The sequence below is a fragment of the Mauremys mutica genome, chromosome 1, assembly GCF_020497125.1.
Source record: "Mauremys mutica isolate MM-2020 ecotype Southern chromosome 1, ASM2049712v1, whole genome shotgun sequence".
NCBI lineage: Eukaryota > Metazoa > Chordata > Testudines > Geoemydidae > Mauremys > Mauremys mutica.
In genome coordinates, this window is record NC_059072.1 from 100,755,613 (window position 1) to 100,771,463 (window position 15,851).

Genomic DNA, 15,851 nt, shown 5'->3' on the forward strand with positions numbered 1-15,851 from the left:
AAAAAAAAAAAAACACAGTTAGGCCCCAGTCCTGCATTGGGATCTCATGCTGTGGATCCCAATGCCCACGCTTAGTTCCGTTAAAACCACACGTGCAGGAGTCCATGTCTGGGGATCCCCATCTTGCAAACACTACATGTGAGTAAAGATATACACATGTGTAATTATTTGCACGATTGGGGACTAAACTGCAAGGTGGTTGGTACTTGATTTTTTACACTACTTTCAATAAAATAATCAGATAAACATTCTTCTTATTTTTATTGCACAGTGAAAAGAATTTTCTTGTCACCTTGCAAATTTAACGTATTATGCTGCAAATACTTACTACCATACTTAGGGTATGTCTACACTACCTGCTGTATCAGTGGGTAGCGATCGATCTATCGGGGATCGATTTATCGTGTGTAATGTAGATGCGATAAATTGATCCCTGATCGCTCTCCCGTCGACTGCTGAACTCCAGCTCGGTGAGAGGCGGAAGCAAAGTCGACAGGGGAGCGGCAGCTGTCAATCCCGTGCTGCTAGGATGCGAAGAAAGTGATTCTAAGTTGATCTAAAATACGTTGACTAAGTTGCGTATCTTAGATCAATTTCCCCCTCCCCCCCGCCAGCGTAGACCTGGCCTTAGTAGTTAATATCTAAGGATAGCTCCTTGACCGTAGTGGGTGGTAAGCATTAGGCACTGCAGTAAGCATTTGGAGGCTCAGAATGTTACAAACTGAAACTGACATTCAGTTTATCCTCATGTAATGTGAATGCTTTTGATGCATTGGCCCCAGTTCTGCAAAAACTTATGCATATGCTTAACTTGGAGTATGTGAATAGTGCCGCTAACTTCACTGGAACTAGTCACATACGCAAAGTTAAGCATGTGAATTAAATGTTTGCAGAATCAGGACCTTCATTTCTAACAATATTTTTCGCACAGGAGGCTAAAGAATCTAATTCTTATAAAGAATTTTAAAACCTCAGACAATTTAAGTAATAAAACTAGATTGTAGTTTTCAATTAGATAAAGTTTATCAAAATCAGTTACAAGGTAATAAAAAATTAACCTTACTTATGTTTTAGCATATCCAATAATACGGATTCAACTTTTTGTTGTCATTCAGATGGATAAATCATGTTTCTTAAAATTCTGTAATCTGAAGATTGCTTTCATTTATGTGTATGTACCACTTTCAAATGTTCCAATGAAAAGGCTTACTTTAATTGGCACAAACTCTTTAATAAACTTGACTCCATGTTCTTCCATATGTTCCCCAATTTTGTTTGCCATTTCCTGATCAAATCCTCTTAAAAGGATGGATCGCACCATTACAGTTACATCCAAACTAAGACCTGCAAGAAATCCAGCACATTCAAGGGCAACGTAGGAAGCTCCAACCACCAAGGTCTTTCCTGGACAGTAAGGCAGAGAGAAGAGATCATCACTGAAAAAAAATAAAATACATTAAATTAGACAGATTGTAAAGAATTGTATTAAACAACTGACAGCTATTTTTCTATAGCGGAAATAGGAAATCTTTAGAACTAGGAATACATTATGTACATAGTTGGAATCTGAGGTCAACACATGGCAGAGAAGTTCTAATTAGGAGCATCAAAAATGAATGTGGAATACTCTAATTTGTCTCTCAGTTTGTCCAAATTACAAAAAAAAAATATGGATTGTTTACAATAAAGTATAAGCAGCTGCACTGATCTTAGTGTCTGCTTTTCTTAAATTTGAATCTCATTGCAAATGGTGTTGTAATGAGTTAACTGTTCACAAGGAAGAAGGCTCAGTGTGTAGATAAATGTACCATCTGGACTTTTTGAAGATTTTATTTTAATCAGTATTGTACAGAATATTAAAAATACAACCGATATGCAAATAAAACAATATAACAAATGTGCACAAAGCATAACTATAGGTGGGGCTATTAGGTCCACACGTAATTAAGGTTTCCTGCTGCTTCCTGTTAAAAGCCCCTATTTACAGTTATATATAACTTTGCTAAGCTTTAACTGTTTGGGCTGAAGTTTTCCAACATGAGTGTCTGCTTCAGGCTGGATTTTTTTTTTTTTAAATGTTTCAGCAAATACAGTTCAACTGTTTCCAAGAAGGAAAGTAGGAAAAAATAATTTTTTAATATGGGCAAAACAACTTCTTTCAACTGTTTTGTGGAGAGGCTTTAGCTCCACCATGCTTTAGAGCAGCGGTTCTCAACCTATGCATCAGGACCCCAAAGTGAGTCGTGACCCCATTTTAATGGGGTCGCCGGGGTGGCATTAGACTTGCTGAAGCCTGTGGCCAAAGCCCAAGTCCAACCACCTGAGGTCAAAGCCAAAGCGCGAGGGCTTCCGCCCTGGGTGGCGGGGCTCTGGTTACATGTGGCTCCCCGGCCTGGGGCAGAAGCCCTTGGGCTTCAGTTTTGGCCCCACCAGGCTTTGGAATTGCCCCTCCCACCCCCCCACCCCACCCCAGGCAGTAGGGCTTGGGTGGGCTCAGGCTTCAGTCCCTGCTCCTGAAGGTCGTGTAGTAATTTTTGTTGTCAGAAGGGGGTCACGGTACAATCAAGTTTGAGAACGCCTGCTTTAGAGCAATGGCTTGAAATCTGGCAATGGATGCATCCCACATGCTTAGTAGAGATTTATTAGAGTTTGGCAGCTAAATTCTCCAAGGATTCCATCTATAATAAGCATGCTCCAGCCCAGGACTGCTGGGGCTGAGCAGGATTCGCCCTGAGAAAGCTACTGTGGAAAAAACAGAATGTGATTATGTAATTAAAGTCTGTATTATAATGCGTGCACACAAAGGAACTGAATTGAGATTGACAGGCAAACTATTCTGGCATTTCCTAACTTCTGAATGCTTGCTTGACTTTGCAATCTTAATGTTCTTTTAACAATGTGTGTGTAATATATATAATTTAAAAAAAAAACCCTGATGTTCACACTCACCACTTCCTGTTAGTAGAAAAGTATGACATTTGGCTGTTTCCATTCATAGGAGTTTATTCAAACCTTTTATTTGTTTTGACTCACATAAGTTTGCATGCCCATAATTTTTGTCTTTGGTTTCATGCTCCAAAGAACCTAAAAGCTAAACTCAGTTGAAACCACTGCATTTCACCTGGATGTGTGTTAAAACCTTGCAAAGCCATAAGTTTTGTATGGCTTTCACAGAGTCATAAATCAGTTTGTGTTTACCCATAAGATTCATGAAATTTTATGAACTTCTTTGGGAATCTGGATTAAGTTTCAAGGTTGTAACAAGACAAGAAGACAGGCAAATTTCATGTGGTTTCACAACAAAAACTCTAGTATTTCTTGGGTCAACAGTACTTCAGCTCGCTGCATGCGCTTATACAGACTGCTGACTTATAGAAGTGGAAATGCTTTCAGACTCAGGATTTCCTCAGCACTTGTGCAGAGAGGCTCTCTCAAAGTATACAGTGCTCCTCAACTTGAACAAACCACTACAGCTGCACTGAACCGGGCGCAGACGAATAAGGAGGCAATGAGTGCAATGGGGATGGGGATGGAGATAGGCCTGATGAATTAATGCAAATTATGGGCATTTTGGCACTCTCATTTATGGCATCCTCAATTACTGCTGCTGTCAGCCAGGAGTAGTACTACCAAAGGATCACATGAAACATGTCTCATAGCTAAGTGCTCACAGACTCGTGATGTATGCTAAGTCTGGTGTTCTTGCTGGTCCATTATTCTGCCATGGCCATTCTCCTCTACTTGTGTTACTTTACAGGGCCATGAGTAATGATGCACCATGCTCAGCACCCCTACTCTCTTACAACCTGCAGCATTCATACCATAGGAGACCATTTTAAAATAGGCATAGTGGATTATTCTGCATTCTTGCTCCTTTTTACCTGGTAATGCAGTATTCCTTGTCTCCAGGGACACCCAGGTAGCGCGGCCTTTCACCAGTGGCAATCAGAAATTTCTCCGCTGTGTAAAATTTCTCTTTTCCTTTGTTATTTGTTGCCTATATGCAAAGCAACAAGACAGTTTGTATTTCACACTCTTACCAACAAGAAGATTGTTGTGTGTCAGAAAAGCATCATTGTCCAAAAATAGTAAAGAAGGGATAGAGGACACATTGCTATTCGGTACCTTAATTGTGTGTGGCCCAACAAATTCTCCGAAAGCATTCTCGTATGTGACCTTCTTCTCTCTCAAAGATACCCTGTAGCCCCAGTTGAGAGAGCCAATGTAATTCTGAACAGCTTCGGTCATTGTCTCCCAGCTGTGTTTGACTGCTGAAGAAACAAAATGATGTCCAGCTTTTAACCTGTCTATCCCTCATTTTCCCCAGCTTTCCAACGGGACTCTCACATAACAGTAGTCACACAGGGCCCAATTCACCACTGTGTTACTCCTGTTTCACCCTGGTGTACCCCCTGAAATCTAATGAGTTACACCAGCAAAAAATTGGAATAAGGTAGTGGTGAGTCTGACCTACAGTGCTTACCACATGGCTGCAACAACAGCGGCAGGCAAGCGTTTTGCTATCAGTGGGCTCCGACCAAGCCATTCAACATCTTGCCTTTCCTATTTTTTTTTTAACCCTTGAAGCTTGTAGCTTTATCTCAGTATCAATATTATTCTGTTGACAACTGTTGTGAGCAGGTGTCTGTTAAAACATGAACAGGTTACGTCTCTAAGAATTGCCTCTGCATATTCCCATTTATGAGAGCATGCCTGCATCAAATCCAGACCCACACATATATGGACACGTAGGGTTCATTATATTAAAGTTGGAAGGAATCAATGGGCTATAAAAATTCACACTACACCACTGAGGACCTGATGCTGAGCACTCCGGTCCTGATCCTGCAATGTATTTAAGCATGTGTGTCATCCCACTGAACTCAATGGTACCACACATGTTCTTAAAGCTAGCACACAATCTGAACTGCTTTGCAGCAGAGGTTCTGGAGTGCTCAGCACCTTGCAGGATAGAGTTCTGAATGAGGTACATGAAAATTAAGAGATTTTTTTTTAAAAATGTCCATACCTTTCTCCTCAAACTGCCATCCAAACTTGCGTGAATCTTGTAAGGCTTGTCCTAGCAAAGCTGCCTGGTGCATCAGTTTTTTAGGTATACAACCCACATTTACACACGTCCCTCCAAGACCTAAGAGAGAAATAGAATATGTTTTATGTATGAATGTGCTCTGTCCTAAAAGAGAATCTGAGTTTTTTAATAAGAAATTTCCTTTTATAACAACATGACTGTAGTCAGCAGAAATTTACCCCATCTAGTTCCCTGAGGAGTAGGAGTAACGTAGTCCAGCACCATCACTTTCTTGCCATACTTGGCAGCCTCCTGGAGAACAAATTAAACAACACAAATATCTAAATATTAGAACTTATATCCATAGTACATGATAGCATCATACACTGCTGAAAATCAATGTCATGTTTAATTATGTAATAACAATTGAGTTGCAAAAGGCATGGCCAGGTGGTCATTAATCTTCAGGATTAATCTGCATGCTCAAGATGGAAAAAAGGGGGAAAAAACAGGCATATAGATTTCTACAAGTGATGCAGATTCATTTGGTAGGCTGAGGGCACTGGTAAAGAACTGATGCTCTCCACTTCAGCCAGTCATATTGCTTAAATAATTTCTTAACATTCCATTTGTTTTAAAATCCTTCTAACAACATTATTTATCTGGTTCTCCCTTTAAAAATGTGTTTCTACTGCATTTATCTGACATGTCCTATAACAGCATAAAGGCTCCTGGTGCCAAATTCTGCCCTCAGTTACATCTCTGCACATCTCCTGCACTTCAGTGTGGTTGTGCTGGTATACATGAATACAGAATTTAGCTCATGATCTGTAGATGTCAAGAGTGGCATTTGTTTTTCAAACTAGTAACCTGATATCTTGAATGACCACAACTAGCTCATGCGTTATCAATTGCATTCCATCATATGAGGGGCTCACAGCTAGTTAAGCAAAACTCCCACTGACTTTAATGAGGCCAGGATTTCATTTTATGAAACTATGAAGTTATACAACTTCTTCCATTAAAAATAAAATGGCTGATCCAAAAATGAAAAAAAAAAAAAAGTGTGCGCGCACGCACATCTATGTACACACACACACACACACACACACACACACACACACACACAGAAAGATTCCCAGGTACATATTAATCTCAGACAAAAATAAAAAATTTTATAATAATTTCAGGATAGTTTTTAAAATACTCTCAGCAATTTAATCCAAATGCTAAGAAAACCTCTCGAGATATTTTCCCAGTGTTTTCTAACAACATCTCTTGAAGAGGAAAAAAAGGTCAAGTTTTATTTTATATTCACTTTGTTACATTTTCATATTTTTCATCTTCAGACAACTGTCTCTTTAAATGAGGATACCATTCCCCTGGGACTAGCACCGGAAGATCCACAAAAGAACAAGAATTAATTTGATGCCTCTACAATATTAGAGATATTCAGACCTGAAATGTTCAGGATGTATTCCGCTCAATTATCAATGGCTCATAAATTTGCGTTTTGTCACTTATACCTTGGAAGCAGCCAGACCTCCAGAACCCCCTCCAATGACAATGAGATCATAGTCATAGGAATCCTGCATGTGATCATGTCCCTTTGTTTCAAGTAGTTTTTGAATCTTTCCTTCCTTATGTGCCTGAAAGAAGAAAACAAAAGAGACAAATCTATTCAAAGAAAAGCATTATCCATAGCTCTCAAATCTGAAATTGATGACAAAATGAATACTTCCAGTGAGAAACAGGTGCTGGGGGAGGGAGAAATGGGTATTTTTTTGATTTTGCAAACACTACTCCCAGTTAGCTTCTTAGGGTTGTATCTTTGTAAGCCATACTCCAATAGCTCAGCTTCCTGCATAGACACAAAAATATGAACCTGCTGCTTTTGTGCAGGTTTGGACTGAACAGTTCAATGTACTGCATTAAATCAGTCCTAGTCCTGTTCATATTATATAATATGCTGACACAGAATGAATTCACCCAGCCTATAATTTGTTGGGTTTTTTTAAATAATTATTCCCCCATCCGCTGCCACCCTTATCCACAGCATGTCTGAGCAGGAAAATTCAGCAATGCCATACTCCCTGAAAACATCCCCTAAAGTTTTTAAACAAATTTCAGTTAACCACTCTACCAACTACATAAACTAGTCTGTCTCTTAGAAAAGAAAACTATACTTAATGTTTTTTGCATGTGGCTTTCCCTGAGGTTTGACATAATAGTTTTAGCTTTCATTCCAGAATCATGGGACCAAATGCGAGAAAGTCAAATGAAGTCAATGGAGTTGCACCAGGGATGAATTTGCCTCTGCTCTCTCTCTGTGGATTAGCTGTTGTTATTCGGCTCTAATAGTCATGCATTTGGACAGTTGTAGTCTACAAAGCACATTCCATTAATCTTCATATCCCTCTGTCCAAAATCAGCCATTGTGTTAAGTTTGTGGGGCCCCACTTCAATGGGACTAAGTAAAAAAAAAAAATGAAGGATTTTTCCCACAAGGCCTGATACTTGACGTTGCAGGCAAAACTTCTATTGACCTCAATGGCACAAGATAAAAACTCTAGTGAGCAAAGACCAGGTCCTCAGCTAGTGTGCATGGGCATAGCTCCAAATGACTTTCCATACTAAATAAACATCCCCGTATGTTAAAGGGACACAGCCACCTTTGAAACCACACAGCTTTCTGAGAGCTTGTTAGCTACTGGAAAGAAGCTGGAAGGAAATTTTTCATCAAAACTTTTTTTGAGAGAATTTTTGTCGAAACCAAAGCATTTAGAAAAAATGTGTTATTTCAACAGACATTCCCACAGAAAAAAAAAGTTTGAAACTAAAAAAAAAAAAGTCAGAAAATTTGCATCTTGTAATTCTGAAACTTCATTTCAGAATGTGGAGCTCCACAGAACAGGTAACACAGCCAGGCTGGGGCTGAATTACCTTCTCCAGATAAATTCTGTAAGGCCAGAGGGGGAATGACAGGCATCCTCCTCCCCCATTTTATACTTCTGCATGGACCCCAGACTGAGCAGAGAAGCCTCTGCAGTGTCCAGAGCAGGGGGAAGTACATGAATCCCTCTTCAGCACAAAGGGACTGAGAGCCATGCCTGGATCAGGGTGGGGTGGAGAGAAAGGAGAAGAGGTAGCTCACTGTCTGTTAGTGTCTTCTTTTGTTGTTCTATTTCTTTCAGACAGCAAGGAGAGAAAACCATTGACAAACAAAAAAGAAAACAGGAAAGTGTGATGGCAAAACCCCCCAAATTGGCAGAGGGATTCAGGGAACAAGAATGGCACTTGAAAATACCTTTAACTCACTTCATTAAACTGACTACATTTCAAGACCCCCTTCAAGCATCTATTATAATTACATGCCAAGCACGTTTTTGTTGATTTAGCTGTTTGCACTGCATTGCGAGGTTATTAGCCCCATGGATCAAGATGTGAAAGTACATGAAGAGAACAAATGCATCAGATAAACATATTAAGAAAATACTAATTCATAGAACAAAATCAGGAAGTAAAGAATGAACAGATCAGGCAATACTCCATCCATCTCCCTGCCTCCCCCCAAAACCCCACACTAAGCAAATAACATCTCAATAAATTATGGTGCTGTCATTTATAAATCACAAACCACATATATGATAAATTAGCACAAATCATCCTTATGCCCTAAGCCTCATTGAAATCACTACAAATTTCTCTCTATTTGGAGTTTCATTCAATGAGTATATCATATCTTCCAAAGAGTTAATATTCTACCATATACAATGTATTGTGACTCTCACACCGAACAGACGTTATGTGTAGTGCATCTACATTAGGGGCTTTTGCCAGTACAGCTCTTTAAGTCACAGATCACATCTCATCCACACCCCTGACCAACATAGCTATGCAGGCAAAAGTCAGTAGTGTAGACTTGGCTGTAGAAAGCTAAATCAGAAGCATTAGCTAATCACTGACTGCTTTTTAAAAATGGAAACAAAACCCTGAAAGCATCAGAGGCATCAGTAGCTGGGAACATGTAACCCCCCCCCCACACACACACAAAACCCACAGAAAAAAAAAGAATATTGCATCTAAAACTTTGGATTCATTTCCCCTTTGGTAACATGGCCTTTGCCCTATGGCTGGGTTCAAGTTCTATTTCTGTTAGAACAGCTTAGGAAGGAAGCATTTTTTGTACTGTTTCTCACAGTGTTCAAGTTTATAGAAATAAGTTTAAAAGGAAAGCGTGCTGTTTCTCTCCACCTCTCTTCCTCCCCAAAACACATCCTTTTGTTTGCCTGATGGCGACAGCCCTGTCTGAGGCTAGACAGCCATCACAAAATAGCTACCAGATAACCATCAAGCATAATTAGTGAGAAAAGCATCCTTGATGAAGCACACATCATAAGAAGAGACTATAACGCCTACTTCTAGTGTATCCGGAGAGGAGACGATACTTTGTAAGTCATGCTTTGAAATTTTTTTAAAAAGAAATGTTTCATTTTGCATCACATAAGTTATGAAACTGTTTAGAGTCTTTACTACATCAGTAGTTCTCAACTTTTTCCATATCAAGATCTTCCCCCTCTCCCCCTTCCCAGCCTCCCTTCAGAGCTCTGCTCCGATTTAGCTGGGATCTTGCCAGGACCTGCTTCCCATTCAGTAATATGGGAAAAGGGTGATTGTGACTCGAAGCTGAAACAACCCCCCAAACTACACACTGTTAAAAAGGAAGGCTGCATCTGTACTGATTCTTACCTTCAAATTTAAAAAGTTTAAAGGATCTGTTCATATTGGGTTTTTTTCCCCTACCTTTAAAGTTTTGTCATAATCTCCTATTTGCTTCTGTTGCACAAATACAATTGGTACTGAAGTTTCCATGGTTAGTTCATATAGTACGTCTTGCAGCTTCTGCCCATCCTCTGTGAAATAAAGTACAAAAGAATACAGAGTCTAAAGTCTTCCTTTATGAAGGCTACACTGAAGTGAAATCACAAGGGGGTGTGGCTTTCTGTTTCTCAAGAACCATCACTCACTTCCCCATGCATTGGATTACACTTCAATGCAAGCCTGTTTCCTAAGGCAATGATGAGTCACATGCAAAGTTAGAATGACTTGCTATATTTTAGTCTGCTGAAATCCAATAAACTGATCGGCTAGGATTCCTGCCAGTTTTACAATACATTTAGGAAAAAACAGGGAAATTAGATTTTCTATGGTTACGTTTTTAAGTTTTAAAGAAAATTACTACCAATATTTTTCTCTATCAGCGCTCCAGGAAAAAAAAAACAACTCATCATCATTAGTTTTTCATGCTAATACCTTATGAACATTTATTAAAAGTTTGGGATGGTTCTCTTTTGGTTAGTTTCTTCAAAACTCTTCCTTCCGTTGCATCTGTTAATATGACTAGGATTACCATACTTCAAGTTCCCAAATAGAGGACACTGCCAAGGAGGAGACGTGGAGAGTTAGAGGGTAGGTTAAGTTGGGGGGTGCTGGAGGGGTATTTAGGAGGTGGGGGTGTCCTGGGAGGGGTATTTGGGAGTGCTGGAGGATGTACCTAGGCAGTGCTGGAGGGAGTACCTGTGGGTGGCCTCACACTCAAGGTGGGGGTTAACGTCACACTCCATGTCAAGGTGGCAGGGCAGCTAGTGCAGGACCGGGATACAGCACCAGCACATCAGTCAACATCTATGGGCTTCTCCCCGTCCCAGGGCAGGGAGCCTCAGCCTGGCCCTGTCACTCTCCCGGCCAGGCTCTAAGGCCCCTCAGTGCGGCAAGCAGCATGGCTGAGAGGCACTTGGCAGCTCCATTTACCTGGCAGGCCAGGGAGGGGTGGGGTGGGTGGGATCTGGCAGCTGCGGATGCAGGGAAGGGACCGATTAGGGCATGGAGACCGCTCTTTCTGAGCTGCAGCATCTGCTCCGCTAGCCCCCAGACATTTCCTCCTATTTGAAAAATCCACCCAGATGGAGAGCAGACTACCAAAAAAAGAGGTCATGTCCGGGAAAACCCAGATGTATGGTAACCCTAAACATGACAGAAATTTGAGTTCTATCAACTCAATTTGGCAATTGAGTTGATAGAACTCAAATGCCAAAATCATTTCACATATAAAGTGCTATATGTAATCTTAGAATGCCCAACTAAAGACAAAGATAATGTGACTGACTGAAAGCCAGTTCTGTGGAGTACTTTTTCAGAAGGCTGGGTGAGATTTACACCTCCTTCTTGGACATCAAAGTGGAAAAAAAACCCTACCCACTTATGTTCATAGAAAAGGTCTGTATAACAAATTAGCAGAAACAACTAACATTTTCCAATCCTGACGATGGGAGTGCTGATCTGGCACAGCACTGAATGCAGAGGAGAGGCAAGGTCTGCACACATGACAGGTTCTATGACCAGCTCTGCTCCTGAATCTCCATGTAACTTTGGTCAAGTCACGTAGGGTTTGATTTTCAGTAAGCTGGTCAGCACGCACTTGTGTGAATTTAGCTGTGTGCATATTTCTCCTGCTTACTACAGGATGTGCAGTGCAAATTCTGGTTTGCACATGCACATGGCTAGACACACACCTGTCCTGATATGTGCAAACATATCTGGTAGTGAACACACAAAGGAGAAATGCAATTGTGCACTCATATGCAGACAGACCAGCTTACTGAAAATTAGCCCTTAACTTGACTATTTCCAATTCCTACTCTGTAACTTAGGGATAATACTCACCCAAGGCACTGACTTTCTAATTTCCCAGGGGGGCTCAACACCCCAAGCCCTACCCCCACTGCAACCCTTCCCCAAGGCCCCCCCACCTCTTCCTGCCCCAATCCTGCCCCCCCTGCTCTGCCCCTCCCCCCCCCAGTGCTTCCTGCATGCTGCTGAACAGCTGATCCACGGCAGGCGGGAGGCACGGGGGGGGGGAGAGGGAGGAGCTGATCGGGGGGCCACTGGTGGATGTTGAGCACCCGCTGTTTTTTTCCCCCCATGGATGCTCCAGCCCCGGAGCACCCCCCAAGTCAGCACCTATGATGCTCACCTATCTCACAAGGCGATTGTGAAAAATAATTAACTAATGGCTGTAAAGTGCTCTGAAAATACATATTGTTATGTAAGCACTAGGTATTGTTATTAATTATGTTAAAGTATTAACATTTTATTTTGGGGAAACATTATGTAGGAACCAACTGTAACAGGAAAGTCTGCCACTTTAAGGGCCAGCCTGGTTTGAGGCAGAGCCCCTCTACGAAAAGGTGTTTGGGCCTGGTGGAGGCAATTATCAGAAGCACATGGGAAGGAAGAAGTCAGGTGATTGCCTGATGAGCACCCGACTCCTATCAAGGCTGAAGGAGCTCGACTGAGAGGGAGCGCTCTAGGCAGCAGGTTGGCTCCTGTGGCAGGGGGACTCCCAGGAAGACAGTCTATAGCAACGGTGGCTAAATTGTGGCTCACGAGCCGCATGAGGCTCTTTTACAGTTAAAGTGTGGCTCTTGGAGGCCCCCATGCCCCTCCCCCATTCTCCACCTACCAGACTTGGGGGTGGGGAGAGCTCGGGACCTCTGCCTTACAGCAGCGTGGGGGGGTAGGGGCGTCTGTCCAGTGGGGCTTCAGCCCCAGAGGGCGCACCTGCCAGGACTTCGGCAAGAGCAGGGCTGAAGTCTTGTGCCCGGCAGGTGCCTTCAGCAGGGCAGAAGCCCCAGGCCCTGGCAGCTGTGCCCTAGCTTTTGAACTTCTGAAGATTGTTGTACACGGCTCAGAGGGTCAGTCACTTTGGCCGCTTCTGGTCCATAGGAAGACTGGGGAAGAGTTGCCTGGCAGGGGTGGTGGAACAATTTGTATAGTGGGGGTGCTGAGAGCCACTGAACCAAACTGTAAACCCTGGCTATGATGGAAACCACTTCAGGACAGAGTGTGAGGCAGCACTCCCAGCACCTATGTTGCCAGGTGCAGAGAGGCTCTGGCAAGAAAGCCCTCGGGTTGAGGGAAGGGTGGCTGCTGGATTTATGTTGAACTGTTTGATTTTGGGGTTTGCTAAAGATTGTCAGTGCAACCAATAAATGGTACCATGAGGAAAGGGACTGAACAGACTCAGAGTGTCGTGTTTAATCCTTCCTGAGCAGAGGGGACAGGATAGCAGCCTACACCAATACATGCTGAGGAATACTGGGACACAGTTTTTGAATACCTCCCAGTATTTGTACTGAGGTAGAACATTCCCTGTGCCAAAAAAAAAAAAAAAATCCTACGAAAAGCCAGAGTTCTGTGGTCATTAAACAAATGACCCTTATGTTGTATTCCTATAACAAGTTTAAACAGCTTCAAGAATGTTAATGTAAAACTATACTCTGAAATTAGATAAAAATATGTTGGTTGGACAAGGCAAATTGTATACAAATAGCTCTAGACACCCCAAGTATCTGCCAGGGGAACTTAGTCATAAATTCATAGTTTCTCGGCCACTCCCTTGTTGCACTGGGCAAACTGCCAGAGATGAATGACAAAGCAAAGAAGCGCTTTTCATATCCTGTGTTTGTTCTGGCAAACACTCAGTATAATCTCTTCCATTAATGGTAATTACAATAATGCAGAGAGTTGGTGAATCAATATTTTCCCTCAGATAAACTAGCATATTCCTCAGGGCAACATCCACAAGCACGTCTTGGATCTCACATCTAGCACATTTGGATCCAGGCATTTAGGGCCACTCTCATAGCTGGTGTAAATCAGCATAGCTCTAATGAAATTATGACTTCAGTGAAGCTGTGCTAATTTACACCAGGTGAATATACGGCCTACAAATTAGGAAAACCCATAAAAAGCTGGCTGGGCCATGATATTGGACTACATCTGGCACACTGTAACATTAAAGAAAATATGAAACTCCCCGTCGCTAAATATACATTAATGTTAACAGCACTATGAGCTGGATCGTGTCTTAAAGGCACAACTCTGCGCTGAATGGGTAAGGAGGGACTATGCTGCAATGGCAGCCCAGGAGGAATTCTTCCTGGGGTTATCAGAGAGTGCACACTGCAGCTCTGCCACCCTTGAAATGGATGCAGTGTGTGCTCTCCTCACGTCTGGCCTCACCTGCTGGCCCAGGCAGAGAGACTACCCCCTGTGCCTGCCCCCTTTGTGGAGGAAAGCACTCCTGTGGTAGCTCAGTGGAGCAGGATGAGGGGAGAAAAGCACAAGGAGCTTTTACCCCAGCCCTTGGGCCCCCTGCACACGGTCCATTAACAATCTGATACTATAAACAAAACCAAGAAACTCTTTACAGTATTAAAAAGCCAAACAAAATTCAATATTAAGTGCAAGAGTAAAAGGGAGTAATACAGGGAGGGCCTGATTCTTACATAAGAAGAGCGGTAGGTGTAAACCCTCAAAGTACTTGCCATGCAGATCTAAGAAATGCACTTCAAGGCAAAGGTCTTTGTTGATTTAAGTAAGAATTTGCTCTCCATGTCACAAAGCAGAAACTTTCTGCTCATTTGCATTGGCGTGAATCAGCAAGAGAACCTTTACACAAGAAAGAATTTGATTGAAAAATTAGCTGTCATTACTATTCTAACAATCTGGAAGAGACAACTTAAAACAAATGCCTCATTTTAACAATGATGTGCCAGTTGCTTTACTCCTATCATCTAGAACCTCAGCAATATGGGTTACATCTGCTTAGAGTCCAAAAGACTCAGTGGGCCAAATTCAAAGCTCATGTGCATAAGCTACACTTGATGAGTGGGTGTAAATCATACGACTAGATCATTGCTCCAACAATTGTTCTTTGTGCTGTTGCAGAGGGCAGCTATGTTGGCTTTATGCCAGCAGCTTCTGCCACCCCTCAACCCTATTGTAGGAGATGTGTCAGGGCTGGCTTGGGTGACACTGCACTGATCCCTGATCAAAGGACTATTGTAACCTAAACGACCATAAAGTAGAGCAGCCCTGTGGATAGTCTAACTTGTGTTAGGGAATGACCCAACCCCTGGCTCTGCTGAGACCAGGGGAAGCATGAAGGTGGTTTAGAGCCACATCTGCCTCCACAGTCAGGGTTCAATCATTGGCTGTGCCAAAGTGAGCAAGTTGGTCAGTCAAAGATAATCTAAATGGGTGTAATGTACACACAAGGGACTTTATACGCCTCTCACTGACATCAGTGCAAGCCAGGAATAACCCATTGAAGTCAGAGGAGTTGCGTTACTGTAATATCGTAAGTGAGATCAGAAGCAAGCCCTGTAGGTATGGATGAAGGTGCTTGTTACATGAACTTACAGTCTCACCTCTCAATTTAGATACTTGTGTTTAAATGTGTTTGAGAAGCACTGTACATATAAAAGCAATTGCACTACAATCTCACTTCTCATAGGGGCTAAACCATTAAATGAAAAGCAGTATAGGATGAAGGAAGCATCGCTATCATTTTCAGACACCATCATGTAAATCCCAGCCACAGCTATAGCAGAATGAAACACAACAGCAGTGAATCCCATTTGGTACTGTAGTTTTAACATGTCAGGCAGTTGTTCTGAGGAGGCAGGTGAGGAAATGTTTTATCTGTTTTTACAAGAACATCTATGCTCTCCATGAGGAAGAGATGACAAACTTTTTTTTTTGTCTTTAGACTACAGGGAAGAACAGCGATTTCATTGTTTGCAGATACAGCCAACGAGGAAGTAGTCACAGGAAATATTAAGAAAGACTGTGGTGCTTGCAGACTTTCAGTATATTTATTTGCATACAAGAAACTCAACTGCAAAAGAGCCTCACCTGTCTGGTCTAGTTCAAGTGAACAGTAGGGAATGCTCATGGATTTGAACAGCTCCTTCAC

At 42.1% G+C, this 15,851-nt stretch overlaps 1 protein-coding gene across 1 annotated transcript in view; it reads right to left on the reverse strand.

Annotated features, from left to right (window-relative positions):
- The window catches only part of TXNRD1 (thioredoxin reductase 1), a 59,534-nt gene that overhangs the window by 27,510 nt on the left and 16,173 nt on the right, over positions 1-15,851 (reverse strand). The window contains exons 3-10 of the mRNA XM_044987656.1: positions 15,791-15,851; positions 9,833-9,942; positions 6,556-6,678; positions 5,269-5,341; positions 5,030-5,149; positions 4,126-4,271; positions 3,882-3,997; positions 1,211-1,436 (exon numbers count right to left, since the gene is read on the reverse strand). Coding sequence (XP_044843591.1) covers positions 1,211-1,436; positions 3,882-3,997; positions 4,126-4,271; positions 5,030-5,149; positions 5,269-5,341; positions 6,556-6,678; positions 9,833-9,942; positions 15,791-15,851 — 975 coding nt within the window. The remainder of the gene's footprint in view (positions 1-1,210; positions 1,437-3,881; positions 3,998-4,125; positions 4,272-5,029; positions 5,150-5,268; positions 5,342-6,555; positions 6,679-9,832; positions 9,943-15,790) is intronic.